Below are 22,526 nucleotides of genomic sequence, written 5' to 3'. Positions count from 1 at the left end.
CATGGTCTAATTTGTCATTCAAAGACACCATTTCCTTATTGATTTTTTGCCTTGATGACCTATCCATTGATGTACATGCGGGGTTAAAGTCCCCTACTATTGTTGTGTTACATCACTTTGTCTCCTTATGTCCTTTAATAATTGTTTTATGTATTGGAGTGGACAAACCCCTTGCTTTTTCTCATTCTTAGGATCCCTCGTTCATGTTAGAAAGAGGATCTGGGGGCAGAGTGGAGTCTCTATTGGCCAGTGGGAAGGGAGGAAAGGAACAGTGATGGGGCAGAGCCAAGAAGAGGGATCCTGATGAGGCTCCTCACTGCAGATGCTCACTGTGGATGAATCCTCCACAGCAAGACTGGGCAGCAAGACACTGGGGTCACTCAGCATGTGGAGCCCATCCCGGCCCAGTGGTTCCACGTGCAGCTCCTCTCCAGTCCCAACCCCAGCCCCAGCCAGGCTGCTGACACCTCAAAGCCAGGCACATCAGCCAGGGTTGCCAAAAATCTCCTTAGAGAAACTTGGGAGGACTCTCCTGGGAGCATGATGTTGGGCCCTGAGCCATGGAACAATGGGTCAACTTCTGGTGGTTGAGAGCATGAGGGCCCTGAAGGCCACTCACTGGCCCCTTACCACCTAAAAATCCAGGCCCTTCAGAAAAGCTGGGGGATCCAGCACCACGCAGGTTGATGGGCTCCCTTGTTGAACTGCTCCAGCTGCTGGGACAGAGCTTGTGCATGCCAGGAAGAGAATGAGTCAAAGCAGCAGTCATCAAAGAGCATGCTGTGAGGAGACAGTCCCCAGGCTGAAGTCACTCATTGGCTGGTGGTAGGATTGGAGCTGGGTGGGTACAGTGTCCCATAGTGGGGTGTCTGCCCAGGGGCTGCCCACCTGAGAGCTGCATTGAGCAGGCTTGAGAAGACAGCCCTGGCTGATGTAGAGGCTTCAGGGTGGGTGGCTGTGTGGGCAGAACCATACTCAGGGAGCTGAATGGGTATGGAGGCAGCCATTGGTCAGTGGGCAGTTTGCAGGTATCCAGGGGCATCCTGAGTGATAAAGGACAAGGTGGGTCACATTGTTGGTGACAACTGTTTGGGCAGCTGCTGTTGGGACCTTCTGGTGTCAGCTGGGCCCACGGGCAAACTGAGGGGGCTTAGGGGCATACGGTGGTGGCAGGGTGAGATGCCAGGAGTAGAAGCTGGGTAAGGGGGAGGGCACCCAGCACGGGAAAGGAAGCTGAGGAGGAAGAATTGGAGAAGGAGACAGCTGGGGCACTGAGTGAGGGGTGGCCCAGGGAGAAGGCAGACACTGAGGGGTGGCTGTAGGAGCCCTGGACCTGGGGCTAGAGACTGCTCAAGGAAGCCTGGAGGTTTGGGATTGCTCAGGGAGGACTGCAGGATGGGTAGCCGAGCAGGGAAAAAAGTCCTGGCTCCTCATATCCTGAGCCCGGGTCCAGGCCCCACTGACACCAAGGTGAATCATGGTAGGGTCAAATTGGAGGTACTCTTGCCCCCACTTAAGCTGGGGTAGACTGTCTCCTCAGGGTCCAAGAGGGTGGGTAGTGGCAGGGGAAAGTTCAGGTTGGTGAGATCAGGTAGTGAGCCTCCTGTGTTCATGGCAGATGGGAGGACATGCACATTGACAGGCTGGTTAGGAGATTTAAAGAAGTTAATTCCAGGGAGTTCACAGGACCAAAGTCGGGAGGAGGATGAGGACAGCTTCCTAGCATACCATGGCTTCAGCAAATGTTTGTCTGCTAGCACATTCTCCTCAATAGCAGTGACTTGGAGTCCACTTCACCATTCAGAAAACCTCCATGGTGGCTGTGGAGGATGCTGGGAGGGGTAGGGCCTGGATAAGTGTCCTGAGGGCTGGGGTTCCTCACACTGGTGTGAAGGCAGAGTCAGCACTTGTCCTGTTCAGCGCAGATGGTAGTAGAAACACATACTCCACCAGCTGGACTCTGGGGGAAGAGACAAATAGGCAGGACCACAGGAAGAGCTGTCTTTCTGGCGGGGATAGCGGTGCAGTGGGAACACCATTATTTGGGGATCTCGCTGCCCCTGTTCCTCCAGTCCATGGTGCCCAGTGCTCCAGGATGGATCCAGAGGCGAGTGGAAAGGGCTCTGGACCTCAGCCAGGCCAGAGCTAATCTTGTTATCACTGGGCAGAGAATGGCCATAAGGAGAGCTCCTTGTGTATGCCAGTCGAAATTTTGGACTGTAATATCCCAATCGTTCCCCAACCCCAGGCTCACTGGTTGTTCGGCCTCCCCCACAAGCCCATTTTTCTGCCCCTCTGCCTCCACCCGCACCTCCCAGATGGTCAGACTGGTCTGTTCAGGTTTTGTACATCTTTCCTAAATCAGTCTGGTCAGTTCTGTGTTTCTAGGAATGTACCCATTTCCTCTAGGTATGTAATTTGTTGGTATGTAATTGTTTATAGTCTCTTATGATTCTCTGTATTTCTGTCCTATCAGTTGTAATAGCCTTCTTTTATTTCTAGTTTTATTTATTAGAGTCTCTTTTTTTCTTAGTTAGACTAGCTAACATTTTGCCAATTTTTGTTCATCATCTTCAAGAACCAGCTTTTAGTTTCACTGATCCTTTCTATTGTTTTTCTGGTCTCTATTTCATTTACTTCTGCTCTGATTTTTATTACTTCCTTCCTTTTATTAACTTTAGGCTTAATGTGTTCCTCTTTTTCTAGTTTCTTGAAGTGTAAAGATAGATGGTTTATTTGAGATCTTTGTAATTTTTTGTTGCTATAAACTTCCTCTCAGAACTGCTTTTGCTGCAACCCACAATATTTGGTATGTTGTAATTTCATTTTCCCTTGTTTGAGATCATTATTTACATCCCTTTTGATTTCCTCTTTGACCTATTGGTTGTGCTACCAAATTCAGACTTGTCCATCACTCAATGCCCAATAAGCCAATGTCTAAGACACCAGTTTTGAAGCAAAGAAAGCTTCATCATCACAAGGAAAGCCCATTGAGAAGGTTGGCTATCTTTCCCAAAGCTGCATTGCCCTCTGAAGCCGAGGGACAGCTTATATGTGTTTGGGGAAGGAGGTGAATACATGAGAGGGGGGTGAGGAAACCTCAAAAGGGTAGCCCTTCAAACATCTGGAGCTCTGCATTTTTCTGGAAGTTGAAGCACCATTCAGGACCTGGAATGATCAGGTATATCAGATAATTTGAAGACAAATGTGTCTTTCAACTCCCCATTAGGTTTCTATAATCAGTGGGTAAACAGAGAGTAGGGGTAAAAAGCAAAGTTAATGATTGATCGTGCATGAGGTTAAGAGGTGCATAAAACACAATTAATATGGAATAAAACATGACATACAGCTAAGATAATAATGCAACCAATACAATACAGTTCTGCATATGCTTTCGAAACAAGTCCAGGAACCACGCATCTGGCCTCAGTTGTTTAGAATTGTGTAGTCTATTTTCCACATGTTTTTAGGTCTGCTCAGTTTCCTCTTGTTCATTTCTACTTTCATACCATCTTGGTCAGAGAAGTTGGTTGATATGATTTCAATCTTCTTAAATTTGCTAAAATTTCTGTGCTCCATCATATGATCTATCCTGGAGAATGTTCCATGTGCATGTGAGAAGACTATGTATTCCTCTGCTGTTGGATGGAATGTTCTGTAAATGTCTGTCATTTGTTCTAAAGTGTGGTTTCATTCCAATGTTTCCTTGCTGATTTCATGTGTGGACGATCCATCCATTGTTGACAGTGGGATATTGAGGTCCCAGAGTATCCCTGGATTGTTGTCTATTTCTCCCTTAAGATCTGTATTTGTTTAATGTATTTCAATACTCAGGTGTTGGGAGCATATATATTTACAACTGTTACATCTTCTTAATGAATTGATCTGGTTATTAGTATACAATGACTTTCTTTGTATTTTATCATTATTTTTGGCTTGAAGTCTATCTTGTCTGATATAAGTATGGCTACACCTGCTCTCTTTTTGGTACCATTAGCTTGGGTTATCATCATCCATCCCTGCACTGTAAACCTACATGTCCAGTGCTCCCTCCTTAATACCTATGACTGGGCTAACCCATCCCTCCACCCCCCTCCCCTCTAAAACCCTCAGTTTGTTTCTCAGAGTCCATAGTCTCTCATGGTTCATCTCTCCCTCCAATTTCCCCTCCTTCATTTTTCCCTTCCTTCTTACACTGTTGGTGGGAATGCAAGTTGGTACAACCACTTTGGAAAACAGTGTGGAGGTGCCTCAAAAAATTAAAAATAGAGCTACCCTATGACCCAGCAATTGCATACTGGGTATTTACCCCAAAGACACAGATGTAGTGAAAAGAAGGGCCATATGCACCCCAATGTTCATAGCAGCAATGTCCGCAATAGCCAAACTGTGGAAAGAGCCGAGATGCCCTTCAACAGATGAATGGATAAAGAAGATGTGGTCCATATATACAATGGAATATTACTCAGCCATCAGAGAGGATGAATACCCAACTTTTACATCAACATGGATGGGACTGGAGGAGATTATGCTAAGTGAAATAAGTCAAGCAGAGAAAGTCAATTATCATATGGTTTCACTTATTTGTGGAACATAAGGAATAGCATGGAGGACATTAGGAGAAGGCAGATAACACTTTTTTAATAACAATCTGTCCCCTTCTCCTTCTCTTCTCCTTCTGGTCTACCCGTTATTCTTAATTGGCTCTCCTAATGGAGACTGGTAGCTTTTGCAGGATTTCTTCATTTTTTAAGCTTGTTTTTTATTTTAAGTAATCTCTACACCCAAAGTGTGGCTTGAGGTCACAAACCAGAGATCAAGAGTCAGATGCCTCACTGATGGAAGCAGCCAGGCGCCCCAGGGTTTCTTCACTTTTTAAGAAAAAAATCATAGTTCTCTCCACTTCCACCTGAATCATTTCTAGATTCCATCTTTATAATCGTGTGTTCTCCCTTCCACCTGATCTGCTCTATTTCCAATGTTTCTAATGCATTCTTCATCTCATTTACTGAGTTCTCCAGCTCCAGAATTCCTGTTTGGTTCTTTTTTAAAATTTCAGTCTCTTTGGTAAAATACTCCTTCTGTCCATTCATTTTATTTCTGAGTTCACCGAATTGCCTGATTTTCTTGTATCTTGTTGAATTCTGTTACGACAGCTATTTTGAATTCTCTATTACTTAGATCACAATCTTCTGTAAATGTAGGTTTGGTGGCTGGAGAATGGTTATTTTCCTTTAGCAAAATCATATCACCATGATTTTTCATTCTCTTTAATGAGATTTTCCTCTGCCAGATCATTTGAAGTAGCCAACACCTTTTGCATGTAAGTAAGTAAAGATTTGCTAACTTTAATTCTAACACTCCACAGGTGGGCAGTTAGAGGCCCTTCTTTAGTATTCCAGCAGGTGGCAGAATAGCACAAGTTTTTGGCTTCTCTTACCAGAGCAGCCTTGGTGGCTATTTAGACCAGGCTCAAAAAAAACAAAAACAAAAAAGTGGGAGGCTGGCCCCCGAGTAGGGGCAGTATGTACTCAGCCCTTGGGCTTTGGGTGTGCCCCACACTCTGGGAGGAGGATCCTCAAGTTCGGGAGTCCCAGTGGTGTTGGGTGTTCTCTTGCTGAATTCTCAGGGCAGACAGTGCATAAAGTGTTTCTTCTTGTGTGCCTCCTTTCCTTGCCTTTCCCTTCCCCCCTCCACCCCCACAAAGTCACGGATGCCCTGCCTCAGAGGACCCTGCTCTGTGGCTTCATAGCTATAGGGTCCTCCAGCGGCAGCCCACAGGGCCACGTAGCCTTTCACTCACCCCTCTCCACCCCCACCCTCTCTTCCAGAGGAGTCACGGGCAGGTGTTGCCACCACTGTAGAAACCAGGGTAACAGGCCCCACCACTCCTGCCTGGGCTCTGGTCTCCATGAGGCCCAATCCACACACTTTCAGTTATAAACATGGATGGATCTCTTCAGCGTCTGGTGTGCTATGTAGAGGAAACTCTGTTGGATTTTGGAATCCTAGTAGTTGGAAAGGGGAAGACAAATGGAAGGATTCATTCTGCCATGATGCTGACCTCACTCCTCCCAAGAGGAATTACATGGGCAACTGGTCCACTTGTTTCAAGAGATTCCTCTTATTTGTGTGGATAATTCATATCACATCCATGCATTCCTTTCCTGTCCATTTCAAAGGAAATATGCCCATAGCCCATCCAAAAGTAATCCAGTGTCACAAAGCCACAAGCCATATGGAAGGAGGAGATGAACATGTCAGATAATATATTAACATACAGAGTATTTAAAATATATACAAAGACACAAAGAGTATATTTATGACTTTCTTGTTAGGGTGAACATTTTAATAAATTTGAAAATTCCTCCACTATCCTTTCCCACATACTGTGAGCAGTGCAGAGCCCTCCTCCAAGATACACTTCAGTTTAGATGTTCATATCAGTCAGTGTCCAGTCAGGAGGCAGAAACCACATCAGTCATTTTAACAGGGGAAATGTGATATAAAGATTTATTAAGCAAAAGGTGTTTCACTATGAAAGAGGTAAAAGAAAGCTCTAAGGAAACCAGAAGGAGTCACAGGAAGCAGACACTACCTCCAGGGCTGAGGTAGAGCACCCAAAGGAAGACATTTGACAGAATAAGACTGACATTCTGTTTGTTGGAGAAGGTGGGACCAGGGTCCCCAGGTAGGAAAGAAATTCACCCACAAGCCACAGGCCAAGCCTGCTGAGCAGGAAAACTCCCAAGATTCCCTGGGAAGCAGCCCTCTAGATCACAGCCTGCTGCAATGCCATACTCATTCACCCAAAGGTGAGAGAAGCTAGGCCTTCTCCAGGCCACTGGCAGTAACATCATAGGATCAAGGGGAAAAAACACCAAAAGTGGGGCGCCTGGGTGGCTCAGTCGGTTACGCATCTGCCTTTGGCTCAAGTCACGATCCCAGGGTCCTGGGATCGAGTCCCTCATTGGGCTCCTTGCTCAGCAGGGAGCCTGCTTTGCCCTCTGCCTGCTGCTCCCCGTGCTTGTGCACACTGACAATTAAATAAATAAAATATTTTTTAAAAAAACACCAAAAGAAGAAAGCACTACACTCCCCTGCTACATCTTGCTGTGTTCTCTGTGGTGCACTATAGGAATTCACAGTGCCTGGATAGACAAAATCTGACTTGTATATGCCTCCCTGGATGAGACTAATTGAAAAACAAAGGAGGAGTGCCCAGAACGCTGGGCCTCCTTTGAAGTTTCTCGGCTGAAAGCAGCCAGATTCTCACTGTGGCTCAAGGTTCTCATCTAGGGAGTAAATGTTTAAATTTTGAAGAAAGGCACCTGTGGTGGTCATGTACTTCATGAACTCCTTGCCTCCTTGCCCTTATCACACACCGCTCCATATACTATTATCCTGATCATTAAGGTTACACTTTCCTTGTTTTGCCCTTGCACGTGGTGTATTGATAAGACCCCAATAAAAGTGGAGACAAAGCTTGGCTTGAGGCCTTTCACCACGAGAGCATCTGGTCCCCAGGCATCTCCTTTCTCCTACGAAGGTGTCTGGAGTAATCTTTTTCATTCGCCGTCTCAGGGTTTGCTGGCCAAACCCGACAGTGCACTGACTGACAAAGGCTAACAAGAGAGCCACATGGCAAAAATGAAATGTTTATGACATCCAGCTCCAGTATCAACAAGTAGGGCAAATGCAGGGTAGATTTGAATCAAAAGGCAATGAACTGAAAATGAGCACAGTCCACATCTTAGATCCTCAGCTTCCACATACACCATTTTATTCACATTGGAACTTCCATATAACAACACAACAACTCCACATTTTTACTCATCTACAGAGCTACACTTACAAGTGAAAAAGTTCTCACTCTTTCCCCAAAATGGAAGAGACAGGCAGTCCCAGGCATTGAATCGACCAGTTATATTATTTATTCCTTAAGTCCAGCCACAATCATTGGACTACTCTCTTACTTAGAGACTGTATTTTAAATATCGCCACTGACAACTTGAATAAAATCACACTGGTAAGAAGAAGGGAGAAAGAAAATAGATAAGTAATACAAATGACACATCTACATGACAAGAAAGAGAAAATATGCAAAGCTACTACAGTCCATTTCCTATTTTTGGTCACAGGCGGGAACTGAGATTTGTGACTTCCTTCTTCCACTTCCAACTCTGTGTCTTATCTCTCCCAGAATCAGGGCAGGTTGGAGTTCTCTACCTCAGGAGTGAACACACCTTCATTCCTGGAGGTCTGAGTCCTCAATAGTCTGGCTTCTTTTTGTTTCCTGTGGTTTCTATCCACCTTTACAATTGGACTTGGAAACACTGAGAAGCAGTACATAGATCCTGGAACTGTGCTCATGATGAAAGCTTTCTGCAATTAACCCAGGGTCTGAAAATGCTCTTTTTCGTTCACATCTTTATTCTGGTAGCAGTTCTCTTCTCTCCAACTGTGTTGACACACAATGGAACCCAAATTCTCATCCTCCAGTCACTGAATTAATGCAGCACTAGTATTTCACAAATAACAGATATTTACTAAGGTTTGGTAAGGTAAGTATGTTTTGTCCATCCCAGAATAGGAAGCATATACAAAAGAATACTACACTCCACTCCTCTTAAAGTCCATCAGCCATCCATTTATTCAGAAATTTTTGGATGGCCAAAGTCTCTAGTCAGAGTGCACACTTCCCAAAATAGAGCTGGTGACCCACCCATAGCCTCTGGGTTCGTCTGCACAATTTAAAATTCTGCATAAAATAAACACCATTTAATTCTTCAGAGTAATTCAGACCTCATCTCATTTCATATCAAAACAATACAAAGACTCCATGAAATAATTTTCATGACCAAAAGAAACATAACTTCCAATAGCATAATTCAGCCTACCCCATATCAGCTCAGTCAACATTTATCTTCTAATACCTGAGCATAAGGCATGAACTGACTATTCTCATAACCACACCCCAGCAGTCTGCACCCAGAAGAGGACAGGGAGACACCAAGTCATCCAGAACTAACCTCAGAGGCTATTACTCCAGGGAGTCTGCAGCTCCAGGAAGAGCCACCATGAGGAGTCTGGGACAGTGTTGGGACTCTATGGGAACATAGCCTCAGGGCTGCAGGGGAGTAATGGAGATTCAGCCCCTGGGGGAGCACCATCAACACAAGAGACTGAGCTGAATCCCACCCCTGAGAGGCTCACAGGCTCTTCCAAAGAAGGAGGAGGATTGTTAAGGGGTACAAGGATCTCTGCAGGCCCACCCACCACAGAGCAGAGGGTCATGGACACATCTCCTGTCTTCAAACTGAAGTATGGAAACAGAGTCCCAGGGGAGGAAGCTAGAGGGAAGGAGAACATGTGGGAGCCATCAGTCATGTTGTAGAAGGAGACATCCCCTTCCTTGAGGTCCAGGAAAACCCCTACCCTGTGAGGAATTTTCCTAAGGGATTCGTGAGACTGAGTAGTGAGGGCACAGAGATTATCACCATACTTCCCCACAGTCCAGAACCCCTTTTCTGGGGACTCCTGGTACCAGCCCCTCCTCTGCACACCTCCGCTACAGACCCCCAGAGCCCACTCACTTTTATCTGCATTTGTGATCTCCACCTCCCAGTAACAGCACCCTTGTGTGATGCCGTCATGACCCAAGACACTATAGGTTTCTCCTGTGACCTTAGATGTGTCCTTCCAGGTCACAGTAGTCTTTTCATCAGAGACAGCAAGGCTGGGATGTGCAGACTCTGGATTCAGAGTGACAGGCACTGCAGAGAAAGTTTCCAATCATTCAAGGCCTTTCCCTGCCCCATAACAAAGCACACAACCATCATCCCACCCCAGACACCTAGCTGCATGCAGGGAGGGCTAAGCCTCCTGAGATAAGAGCCTTCTGGCTCAAGCAGACAGCCCTCCAACCAGAAGAAGTAAGCATAAGACTGATCTGGGGGTTAGACATGTCACAGGGCACTTGAGGGCCAGACTGGACTCCAAGGACTGAAGGACATCCATTTATATCCAATATCAGTCACACCCATCAATCCCAGCTCGGTGACTTTCACTGCCCCATCCGAGCCCACCATCATTGATGGGGCCAGCATCTGTATCATCACAGCAAGCTGAAGATGTCAGCAGCCATGGGGCAGCAGTAGAAGCACCCAGAAAGAACTTGAAGTAACTCACAGGCCTGGAACTTCTCCTTCCGCCAATCTACAAGAAAACCACATTTCACAAATGTGAACAACAAATCAGAGATTTGAGGAGACTGTACAGACCAGTGTTAGTATCTATCTTCTGAAATACACTGATGCAAGAGTTACAGGCAAAAATCTTTGGGAAACATTTACCTGACGAATTTATCTTACACACACACACACACACACACACACACAGCCATCCTGCTACAATCTTCCCAGGAAAGCCAAGCCATAAAGATTAACACCACTGAGAGACTGGATACTGACCCAAAAAGAAGGCTCTTTGCACAGATTTCACTATCAAATCATGCTTCTTCAATCCCTAGCCATACATCCATCCTGAAAGCTAGGTTTTCTTGGGAAAGAACTGAGGAGATCAAAATTTCTGAGGCATCCATTTCCTAATAAAGGACTGACTGAGCTGAACTTGTAGGTTGACTCAAAGCCATGGTAGAGACAATACAACTTGGCGGAGCTGTACTTGGAGGATGACTATCAGCCATGGGTGAGGAGAACTCAGGATATGGCTTCAGAGAAATCTTGCCCAGTCAAGAGGTAATGGAGAGGTTTCAAGGAAAGGAGAGAGAGAAGTTAAAAGCAGGAAAAACATACATCCAGTGAGAGGACAGAAAGTGATGAATTTGCTTCCCCGTTTCATGGGGCATTGGGAGGAAAAACATCCCTATATGTAAGGGGAAACCCAAAAATATTGGGTCTAGTCATCTGCTTCTCCCTATATCACCCAGAGAGATCCAAAACACCAGGAGACACCTCACGTGGTTGGCGCACAAATATGGCTGTGTATATGCTCCAGAAAGTGTGAATATGTTTTGGCAGAGAGAACTTTACAGATGTGATTAAGATTAAGGAACTGGAGATAGGGTTGGGGGGGTGGGAAGAGCAATGCCTCCAAACACCTAGATGGATCCCCAAACCCAATTATCCTAAGAACCATATCAAGCTACCCTCTACAGGGTGAGATCCCGAAATGATCAAGAGGAGAGCACAGGGACTCCCTCCCCCAGTGACACAAGGCATAAACTCCTCTGACCTTCATACTCCCTTTTCAGAAGAAGAAAGGAAGCTAACTGATCAAAGCAAAACGTATATATGTCATAAGACCCTGCGAAGTCTGCATTGAGAAAGCTGTTACCTCCAATAGGGCAGAGACTGCAGAACAAAATTAGAGCACTTATAAAAATAAAAACAGGACATTTTCTTGAACATTTGGTGAAAACAGGTGACCATTATTCTCACTCATACAGGCTTATTCAGATAAAAGGGTATGTCCAGCTCTTTTGATTTGCTTATACAAACAGATCACATGAAGTGGGCTGACCCATGTCACCTTTTGAGAAAAGGGAACTTTACTTGTTCATCATCAAGACATTAGTTGACGGCCAGCTCTACATTTCTATGACAATTGACACAGATTAGCAAAGAAGAAGAGAAATCAGGAGGAGGAGAAGAAGGAAGAGGAGAAAGGGAGTTGGCATTCCATTCTGAGACTCTATGATGCATTCAGAGCTATGCTATGCACTTCAGTGGTTCAAGTGCATTCTTCACTTCATTTCCACAGCAAGTCTTTCATTATAAATTATTCTTCCAATTTCATGAATAAGATGAGATCAGACATTTGTTCACCTCACACTATGAGCCCATCAATGTGAAAATATTGATTCTACTACTGTGAGGGTGTCTGTCCTTATAAAAAAGAAGGTATACAAGGTATACTTTAAAACACATGCATTTCGGGACACCTGGGTGGCTCAGTCAGTTAAGCATCAGCCTTTGGCTCAGGTCATGATCCCAGGGTCCTGGGATCTAGTCCTGCATCCAGCTCCCTGTTCAACAGGGAGCCTGCTTCTCCCTCTCCCGCTCCCCCTGCTTGTGCTCCCTCCCTCTCTTTGACAAATAATAAAATCTTAAAAATATATATAAATAAGTAAAAAATAAATAAAACACATGAACTTCAATCCAGCAGAGAAGGAAGTGATGCTAAAAGAAGACTATTTAATTCTCATTTTTAACAAATAAATCCCAAGAATCAGTGCGGCTCTCTAAGGAGTTTTCTTCACACATCTGGTCCCCTAGACTCTTGCACCCCTGGCTTCCCCTTCTCTGCTCTCACAGTCTATATCCCTGATCATAAATAGAAACAGCCAGGACAGGAAAGCACATGTTACACAGGTTCAAAGGGCCCAAATTCTTAACCAACCCCAATGCTAACGGGTTCTCTGGATAACCTATCATTGCATTAGGATCCCCTGGATCACATTCCTGCCCCAACTACTACTGGAAGGTTGAGATGGTCTCCTTATTAGAAGCAAACCCAGCCAGAAAATTACTTCAAAATAGCTTAAAATAGATGTAAGTCTTTTCAGAAATCTCTCAAACTGTTGTCAAGGAGTTTATTACTTTTCATGCACCCAAATAACTTGCACATCCTCTGTGTACCTCCTACTCGAACCACCATGGCTGTGATTTGTGGTCTCTCTTCCACCACTCTGAGCCACCCAAAGTCTCTCCAAGAGGAATCACAAGCTCTCTACCCTCCTTCTCATCTCCTCCTCTCATCCCCAACCAGCTTTTCCTTCCCTGATTTGCTCCCAACTTTTCTCTGGTAAACAATTTTCACTCCTCTGGGTTTTTCCTGTTGAAATCCTCACACATTGACTCTAATAAACCCAACCATTATTGAGCCCATCAGGTAAATCCTGAATTCTCCTAAAAGGAGACATTATGGTGGTGAACAATTATAAGTTACTGTCCTTTAAAAAAATTTAATTTCTTAACTCTGTAACACAAACATATACATAGGATTTTGTATATAATTGCAGGTAGCTCACAAACGCACTACCGGGACTCCATAAACACCCTGGAGGCTCTGGATTTCAGATTCAGAACAGCTGACCTAAAGAAACTACTTCACAGCAACCACAGAGGTTTAGAGGAAAAAACTCAACTTGGACAAGGAGTCAGAACATGAGGAAGCAAAATGAAGACCAACATTCCAGAGAAACAGCAAAAAACAGGAAAACCAAAACTAGATCCAAAAAAAGGTAGGAATTTCAGGGTAAAATGTATTCAGAAGCAAGGATCCCCTTAGAAAGACCTGAGTCCTAAGCAGGTGAGCATGATTTCTGAAATCTTCTAGAGACAGCAAATTCTGATCTACACAGTCAATGCCATGGTCCAACTGTCCTTACGAATGACCACTCTGTTGTCACTGCACCAACAAAACTATCAGTTGAACAAGGGGTGTTCAGAGGGTGTTGCCAACTCTAACAGCAACCTACAGTAGAGGATGGGTCAGAATAGAGGCAGAGCTGTGTTCCCAAGGACAATCACTGCAGTCTTCAGAAGGAGACAACAAATGTGACAAGGAGTACGGGGACACCAACCCCATCCTGGTGTGGGGTCCACTGACAGAGAAGGGGGCAGAGCTGAGGCTGGGGAGCTAAGACCACAGGAAACGGAGTCACTTACCTGCATACAGTTTTGCCTTCTTCAAGGCTGAAAGGGAACACACCCTGGTGAGACATGAGCCAGAACGAGTCAGCTTAGCATTGATCTACCAGCCCTTGCCTCCCCTCTGTGCTGCAGGTGACGCTACCAACAGAGTAAGGAGAGAGGCTGGAGAGGAGATCCCTCTTGCCATGTGCAGACAGCAGGGTGTTGTGGGAAATTCCCTGGACCACAGGTCAGAGAGCCCACATTGCCGCCTGAGTTCCACCCCTGCCTGCTGATGCTATGTGACCCTTGCCAAGTTAGCGTCCTGAGCCTTACAACCCTCAAAAAAAAAAAAGAAAACTCCAAAATTTTTATTCTATCTGCTCTCAATTTTGCTTTACTAAGTCAAAAATTATACAATGGATGAAAATATTTTAGGGAATTAAATATACATTATTCCATAAATGTAGGAAATCATTATTACATCCAGTGTTTTCCAGCAAAGAGATATTTGGGAAATAACACAAAAGGGGAGATGAATTTAGGATGGGATGTTAGCTGAGCTCTAGGGTAAAAGTGGCCAAACTTTCTCAGAAAACACATCACTAATCTGGACAACTGACAGCTCACCCCACCACATTCCCACCCATGGTCTGCCCAGTCCTCTACCCAACACTTTATGATCAGTGCCTCCAGGAACTGGAGAGAAAAGATTCTGCCTGGATGGTGTTATGTGGAAGGATCATGCTCCTAAACGTAATGACCCCATTTATTTATATAGCTTCTTTAACAAAATCTCAGAGCATCCAGGTTGACTGAGAACCAGTTGCATTGAAGGCTAAAAAGCTAGAAATGGGGCAGGCAGATCAGCATTAGAATAAAGCCAAGATGCATGATATACTCCAGGGACCCACATAATCCCCAGGTTCCCAAGCACTGGGTGGGAACAACTGCCCAGATGGGGAAAGCCCATGGAGCAGTGTTCAGCCTCCCACCAGCTTCCACTTCTGCCCCAGGGAAGGGTCCACATGTCTCTGCCTGAAACAAGGAGAGGGGACACCTTGGCTTAGTGGGGGCAAGAGACCCAAGGACATCTGGACAGTCACTCACCAGCCAGGTAAACTGATTTCCTCCAGTCTGAAAGGCAACACAGGAAACAGGTGAGCTGAGAACAGAATGTCTCCTACAAAGGAGGCACAGAAACTTCTGGGAAAAGGACACAACTTACCAAGATCTGCTTGGAGTTCATCTGAAAGAGAGTGAGAAGTAAACATGAACTCCCATGTCTAAGAACAGCAAAGATTGCACCTGACAAACCCACAAATGCTCATCTCACTACCCTAGAAGTTATAGCTCCAGATCCATTGAGCCTCCACAGCTCCAGCTGTCTTCTCTGGATCTCGTCAGCCACCCAGTCCAGGGCAAGGGCCCTCTGTCCACTTTTCCTCTGCACCAGCTGCCACACTCACAGGCCTTGGTCACTGTCCTGCCTTACCTCTGGCCTTCAGTGCCTCCTCCTTTGCCCACTGGTCCTCCTCCTTTTCCCTGTGGAGTTTCTCCCATTCCTGCATCTCCTGGCACTTTGCAGTATGTTCTCTCTTGGTGTAGTAGGCAGTCCCAAGGAGTAAGAGCATCAGCAAGGTCAGGATCCCCATGAAAGCTGACATCCAGGGAGAAGTCCGGGGAAAGAAGTCCTCTGTGTCCGGTCAAACACACAGTCAGGGTCACAGCCCAGGACAGCCCACCCAGCACACCCAGGGACTCCCACCCCCTCCCTATGGCCCTACTGGGAGAGGGAAACAGCACTGACCTGGGATGAAAATGGCCATCGCCTTCTCCTGGCTCAGGATTGGGTTGAGGAGGGAGCAGGTCACATTCCTTGAAGACCTGTGTTTCACCACCAGAGCAGCCTCCACACTGAACAGCCCTTCAGCATTTTGGACATGGGTCTCAGAGAACATCAGGAACTTCTCTTCACTGAGGGCTCTCCACTGCACCTGGGGCTTTGGGAACCACCCCGATGCCTTACATACCACTCGGACCCCGTCCTCCTCTGGCCCTGTGATGTGCACTTGAGGGGCAGAGCCCACACCTGCAAGAGAGAAGCTAGAGAGCACAGGGAGGCCACCCAGAGCCCAGGGATGCAAGCAGAGCCTTCCCATGCACAACTCCAAGGGCAGCATTGCTTTCTGGAGGCTTCATTGAGGAGTGAACCCAGCAGGGAGCAAAACAGGGGTCCTGCCACAGAAAATAGAAGGAAGGAGCATGGGGACCTGAGCAGATACAGAGGGCAGGACTCTTCTCCCCAACCATGAGGGTGGGAAATCCATCCCCCAGAGTGACAGAAAGAGGAATTTGGTCTCAGGATCCATCCTTCTCTGCTCTTCTCACCTCACACACTCTCCAGGGCATCTGCTTGCGCACACACTACCACTTGGTGCATCGCTTCCACCTTCAACAACCCTACCTACCTCCTGAGCTCCTTCCCTAATATCCACATCCCCAGGTTAGCTCTGCCAGGATTGCTCACAGATGTTTCAAACTCAAATCCTGAACTAATTCATGTTTGGCCTCATCTGTGATAGGCTGATGATGAAAATATTCCCAAATCCTTCGGCCTTTTTTACATCCAGCTCGCCCTCTGCCACATATTCTTAGTGACTTCACACTCTGCTTCTGGGCTCCATCCCGTGACTTGACTCAGCCACTGTCAGTTCAGGGAATGTGACTCTAGCGGAGGTTGGAAACTGCTTGTGCCATTGCCTCGCCCTCTGCCATGGGAGGGGCATGCTCAGGCTAGCGCAGCCTTTCCAGCTGCAGCTGTCCTAGACCAGCCAACAGCCAGATGAACAGCTCTGTGAGCAAACCCAGCCAAGGTCCACTGTCAGAGCAAAATATATTAAAAGTAAGGGGCTTATTGTCCCTGTTGAAAATAAGGAAAGAGAGCCCCTTCCCATCCTTTTCTTATAGCATTTACTTGAGGAAACTTGTGATTGTGGGTGTTTTCTCCCCTCTTTGAAATGTGTATAAGCCCTTTGGGGGGAAAAAAAAAACAGATAGGCCTTTTGCCAGCTTTGTGATCCAGGAATGTCTTTCTCAAGGACCTGGGAGCCCTCTCTTTGAAGTGTTCACAACAAGGAGGACAGCACCTCTCTCTTCCCCTTCCTGTGCCAGGGTAGGAGCCTAACCTCAGTGGGCACCAGGATCCACATGTAAGACCACCTCCTGTCATGAAGATGGGAGAATTTGTAAAAATAAACTGCTTTAACTTTGGTTTGTCTGGGAAACTCTTCATCTCTCCTTCTATTCTGAATGATCCCCTTGCTGGATAGAGTATTCTTGGCTCTGGATTTTTGTCCTTTCAGCACTTTGAATATATCACACTACTCCATTCTAGCCTGCAGAGTTTCTGTTGAAATTCCACTAATATGTGGAATGTTGAATCACTATATTGCACTCTTGAAATGAATATAACTCTGTATGTTAACTACACTGGAAATATTTTTTTTTATTTTTAAGGTAGGAGAATTTGGTTTTCCTCGGAATAAAGCCAATTAGCTAACATAGATGGTCACCCCAATTTCCAAGTAAATAGAGGGTGCACCGTCTAGGACAAAAGGTGCTGGCAAGTCCACCTACTTGAGGGCTCATAACTGCTGATCCTGAGAACATGTATGGAATGAGTTGTGTCTGCATGGCTATGGAAAAGATGAGATTTCTTCTGTCTTTGCATTTCTTGATAGAATCTCTGCGATGCACATCACATTCTAGTTAATGCAAATTTAATAATAAAAAGGATTTCTTTTCCTACTATCTTTGAGAAGAGGATTTCTAGGTTGGAAGATCATGTTTTTAATTATATTTCCCCTACATGACCGAAGATGTATGAGTAAGCCCTGTTAAGATTAGCTGAATACACCCCAGATGAGCTGAACTCCCTTTATGCCCAAATTAAATACACGCTTGTTGCTATAGGCCACTGAGATTTCTATGTCTGTGTTACACAACATTATGACAGCAATTGGCAACTTACACATAGTATCAATATTTCTACTACTAAACAACCAACTGCCAAAAAAAAACTGAGTCTCTGCTGTCCCTTCTCTCCACTCCTCCAAACTCTCCTGGTCCCCAAATGTCCTCACGCAGCTGGGTCTACTTTCCAAAACTCTCTGATGCTGGAGAGCTCCTTTCCCACCCCACTGCCACTACACGAATTCAGGTGGCCATCCTCTCTACCCCATAACTACATCCAGGCCTCCAGTCTTGCTCACCTTCCATACACCCTCCATAAAGCTGCCAAAGGAAACCTGCCCACACACACCTCCCTCCACCGCTCTGTTTAAAATTCCCTCGGCTCTGCATCCAAACTGCACAACACAGCACACGAAGCCTTTGATGGTCTGGTATCACCACCACCCCCCAAACAAAACTCCTGTCCACTTCCTCCCCAATCCCACCATCTGTACCCATCATGAAGGACATGCTCCAGCTCCAGGACTATTTGGTTAACTGCTCATACCACAATCACCATGCTATCTATGCCCCACATAGATCCATCAACCAGAAGGCTATTTCAGAACACTGGTTCACTCAAATGCCTGCTCAAGTGTGCGCTCCTCATGGACTTTTCCTGATCAATCTCTTCTCTGTGCACCTGGACCAGGAACACCTCTTTATTCTGGATAGTCACCTCTCACCACCCTCCCATTCACCTCCATCACCAACCATGTGGCCTCCCTCTCTGCCCAGACTCACCTGCCACACTCCTACCTCAGGTGTCTCACATGGGTGTTCCTCTGCTTGGAACTCTCACCGCCAAAATATTTATTTAGCTAAATCACTACTTACCACCATCTAACATCGTCTGTCACCTATCTGTTTATTTATTGTCTCTAGAATATAAACTCTGCAGGGCAGTGATTTTTGTTTGTTACACTGATGTATCCGGGTGCAGAGAACAGTAGCTCGCACGTACTAGGGGTTCCATATATCTGTACTGAATAAATGAATGAGTGAAAGACCCTCCTTTCCCTCATCTATAAATTGAGGGCATATTTACTTAGACCCTGAGGTTGCTCCCAATTCCAATACTGCAGGTGTCTAAATATAGATCAGCAACCCACCTGCCACCTTCAGTTCCAAACCAGCCTCCTCATAGAAGCTTCCCTTTCTGAAAAAACAGGTATACAGCCCGTTGTCAAAAGCCTGGACATCGTGGATGTACACAGCAGCCTCCCCCCGGGTGAGGAAGTCCTTCACCAGTGAGGTCCGCCCTGTGTACTGGGCCAACTGCTCCTCTCTCTGCTCCTGCTGGTTTTGATAGATGAACACTGCTTCTGAGAACTTGGAGCGGAACCACCGCAGCTCCATGTTCTCCACACTCATGGCCGGGGACACACGACATGGCAGCGTGATGCTCCTACCCAGCACTGCCACAATGGGGTCCGAGGAGCCAATCACCACGAACTCCTCTGTGGACACAGACATAGGAGTGAGAAAGCTGGAGAGGTGCAGGACAGAGCAGGGAACACACTGTCAGATGGGAGGCCCTGACCTGAGGGGCTCAGCTCTGACCACTCTGAATCAGGGCAAGATCCTCAACCACAACTTTGAGACCCAGAAATGGTGTCAAAGAGACTCCCTCAGCAGCCTGTGCTCCTGGCTCCAGGTCTTCCATGAAGGACTCTCTAACTCAGTGGTTCTGAGTTAGGGGCATCACGGGCATCACAATCACAATCACCAGGAAGGCTTGAGAAACACAGACCGCTGGGCTCCACCCCCAGAGCTCCTGGTTCAGTAGGTCTGGGGTGGGTCCAAGAATGTGCATATCTGAGGAGGTAGCGGGGATGTGATACTGATGTGCCAGGGACCACACTCTGACATCCACAGCTCTAACCTGCCTCCTCTTAAAACAGGACTGAAAACTGACCAAACAGCACACCTGTGGCCTAGGTGGGACCTCTCTGCTCATTGGGCCACACCCAGGAACTTCCCAACACCCGCTCCTAATTTTATTATTTCTGCCCATGTCTTTGTCCTCTGCTGAATTACTTTATAAGACATAAAGTCCTCATTAGACAACTGTCATGGTCCCCTGTCCTTATTTTACAGTTCTGGGATTCTTCTTAAATGTTTAATTTCAACTAGCAGTTGGGGGATCACCAGAATCTTTCTAGAGCCAGGGCCTCCACCAATAACCATCCGTCGTGATGGAGACACCAGCAGAACTCCCGGGGGCTCTCACCCACCCCAAGGAGACACAGGAAGGGGGAGGGGACACACTCACCTGCAGACCCCCCGGCAGGCAGCTGGAAGAAGAAAAGCAGGGAGGGGAGATGGGAGAGCAAAGAGCCCCTGCAGCAATCCTCCATTTCCTCAGAGCTGGGGAGACACAGGGCAGGAGGCAGGTGAACACCTCCAGAGAGGAGGCAGGGCCAGCCCACAGCTCTGGGCCTCAGAGCAGACAGCAGGGCTCAGGGCTGGCAACAGTCCCCAGCAGGAGCACAGCCTTTCCTACTGCTCATCATGCTGGTGGGGACCCCCACAACCTTAACACCAAGAAATCCCTCCCAGACCTTTGGAAACTTTCCCAGCCTGCTCTGCCCACAGGACCAGACCTTCCCGCCTCAGCACAGGGGCCTCCTCCATGTCTGCATGAGTCACAGGCCACCACAGGGACACAGGGCCCACACTCAGGTCCCTCCCCATGAAGGACACACCAGCTCCTGCATGCTGTTCTTCTGCTGCCCCCTAATTATGACCAGAGAATCACTGAGAAGCATGAGAGTCAGACTGTGTCCTCCTCAAGGACACTGTGGCTCCCACCACACGCACCCTGTCCTCCGGTCCTTTGCTGGGTGAGTTCACCTGAATTTCAGGTCCCTCCCTTCCCCAGCTCTTTCCTGCTCAGGACCAAGGACCTCTCCTTGCTCATAGCTGAGGCCCAGACAATTCCCCATGAAAGGTTAATCCTCATCTTCTCTATCTTTGAGGAGTTTCTGCCTCAGGATAAAGGATCCCAGCAGAGCAGGAACAGCAGAGGATAAAATGAGCTCTGGTCAGAAAGAAGGGCTTCAAACCACTTACTGCTGGGTGGGGCAGCCGATGGTCCTGTGAAGGACAGATTCTGGGGCTGACTGCTGACGTCTCCTCCAGATTCGGCTGCTTCCTGTGGGATCGCCTGAGGCAAGTACTTGAGCTGCTCTGCCTCAGTTCCTCAGTGCAGATGGTAACAGGCTCTCACCCACCCCAAGGTATAAGGAGAATCCTATGAATTTATGTATGGAGAGTCAGTGCATGTCATTAGAACAGTGCCTGGTCCTAGGAATGCTACAGAGATGTCATTAAATAAGTGAATAAAGTGCAGCCCTCACTGTAGTTGTCCCGGGTCCTCTCAGAGCCTCATTATTATCCAGCACCCCCACCCCAGCCCCACCACAATCTCAGCCTCCTCCTCTCAGCCAGCTGCTCCCAGCTTTTCTCCTCTTGTCCAATAAGTGTCTTCAGAACCCACTCACCTGCTTGAAAACGTGGGACTTCATAAGTGTCTCTAACTTAGCAGTGCAAGATCTCAGCCGACCCCAAATCTGCTCTCAGAAATTGCACCTGCAGTTCACTGCTCGAGCCCCACACCCTGCTTCCAGATCCAACCCTGGTGCTACAGGCTCCTCTTGTCTGAGAGGCAGGTGGTTCCCAGGAGAGCAGAGAAGCAGAGCCTGAGACAGGTTGCAGGGGCCTGTCCCGAAACAGGGACCTGGGGCACTCAGCACTCCCAGACAGAAGAATCCACCTTGTGCTGACTCCTTCCACCATTTGAAAGTGAAAGCTTACAACAAGAAATCGCAGCAGGCTCTGCTCTGCCCTCTGGACGGTACACCCTAGTTATCAGGAAGGAAACAGCATGATCAGAGCCATGAAACAGGGCAGGGACAGGTACACTGACCCACTCTGCGGAGGACACACAAGACACAGACTCAGCAATCCTTTATTGAACAACTACTACTCTTCAGGTTGCCTGACTGTTCGCTACTAAGATGATACCATGTCTGTGGGTATATCACAGGTGCAAGAGCCTTTGTGGAGCCACCAGCATAGCTGCTTTGCTTTTCTTCAGCAGGAGACCAACCACATCATCCCACAACCTGGCAACGGACAGTTTAATACTGGGCATCAGGATCTTTCAGGACCAGCTCCAGGAACCTGTCCCTGCAGAAGCAAATGCACAGTGCTGTGTGGCTTCTTAGTACTTTACTATCACGCATGGCCTGGGTACACCATTCAGCCCCTCCCTGCCAGGCCGCAGTGTGCAACGGGAAATGTGGACTCCACGGTCTCTGAAGGAAAACCATGGAGGCTTCTTCTCTAGCCCTTCCCTTCCTGCAGTTCCCCATCTCAGTAAAGGACACCTGCATTCACCCAGTTATGTCTGCCAGAAACTTGAAGCACATTCCTCACACTCCACATTCTTAGTCTACTTCCAACGTAGTAGAAAGTTCAAGAGTTTCTCAAATCCATATTCACTGTCAGCTTCTACCTACAATACATCCTTATTTCCTCCCTGATCCAAGCAGGGTGTCCCTGCTTCCCCATGAGTGTCCCCTGCCACCTCCAGCCTCACCTCCTCAAGTTCATTTTCCCTCCAAGGTCATCTCAAGTCATCTTATGTCAGCTCTCCTCATCCCTTCAAGGGATACCCCTGTTAAACCTCTTGTCTATAGTCTCAGGCCCTGTCTTTGTCTCTAACATCATCCATCACTTACCCAGTTGGTCGCTCACTGGCCTGGGAGAGTTTCTCCAGTACACAGAGCTTCCCAGCTTTGGGCCATCTCACAAGCCACTGAATGCTTCTCTCTCTCTCTCTCTCTC

The 22,526-nt window shown here is 47.0% G+C and overlaps 1 protein-coding gene and 1 pseudogene across 1 annotated transcript; both read right to left on the bottom strand.

Moving 5' to 3' along the window:
* Nucleotides 1-201: 201 nt before the first annotated feature.
* LOC116628246 lies at nucleotides 202-2,912 on the bottom strand (annotated as a pseudogene).
* Nucleotides 2,913-7,765: 4,853 nt separating this feature from the next.
* Nucleotides 7,766-21,461, bottom strand: LOC116628289 (butyrophilin-like protein 1). The gene is made up of 11 exons (XM_032398527.1): nucleotides 21,179-21,461; nucleotides 20,748-20,928; nucleotides 19,948-20,042; nucleotides 18,785-19,132; nucleotides 15,469-15,750; nucleotides 15,154-15,354; nucleotides 14,887-14,907; nucleotides 14,769-14,795; nucleotides 13,695-13,721; nucleotides 10,192-10,218; nucleotides 7,766-9,776 (listed from the first exon to the last, which is right to left on the bottom strand). The coding sequence occupies exons 3-11, from the start codon at nucleotides 20,030-20,032 to the stop codon at nucleotides 9,109-9,111; spliced, it is 1,686 nt and encodes a 561-aa protein (XP_032254418.1). The 5' UTR covers nucleotides 20,033-20,042; nucleotides 20,748-20,928; nucleotides 21,179-21,461; the 3' UTR covers nucleotides 7,766-9,108.
* Between the last annotated feature and the right edge of the window lie 1,065 nt (nucleotides 21,462-22,526).

Source organism: Phoca vitulina, unplaced genomic scaffold (genome assembly GCF_004348235.1).
Source record: "Phoca vitulina isolate PV1807 unplaced genomic scaffold, GSC_HSeal_1.0 scaffold116, whole genome shotgun sequence".
Lineage (NCBI taxonomy): Eukaryota > Metazoa > Chordata > Mammalia > Carnivora > Phocidae > Phoca > Phoca vitulina.
The sequence above is the reverse complement of the archived record's forward strand: the minus strand, read 5'-3'. Positions and strand labels throughout refer to the sequence as shown.

What these genes read in the sequence shown, in the direction of transcription:
- LOC116628289 (XM_032398527.1), bottom strand. Translation starts at nt 20,032, where the DNA reads ATGGAGGATTGCTGCAGGGGCTCTTTGCTCTCCCATCTCCCCTCCCTG. An exon ending in GGAGGCACTGAAGGCCAGAG is followed by an intron (nt 14,908 to 15,153) that starts GTAAGGCAGGAC and finishes ACTCTCTTTCAG; the next exon opens with ATGAACTCCAAGCAGATCTT. An exon ending in GAAATCAGTTTACCTGGCTG is followed by an intron (nt 13,722 to 14,768) that starts GTGAGTGACTGT and finishes GTTCCCTTTCAG; the next exon opens with CCTTGAAGAAGGCAAAACTG.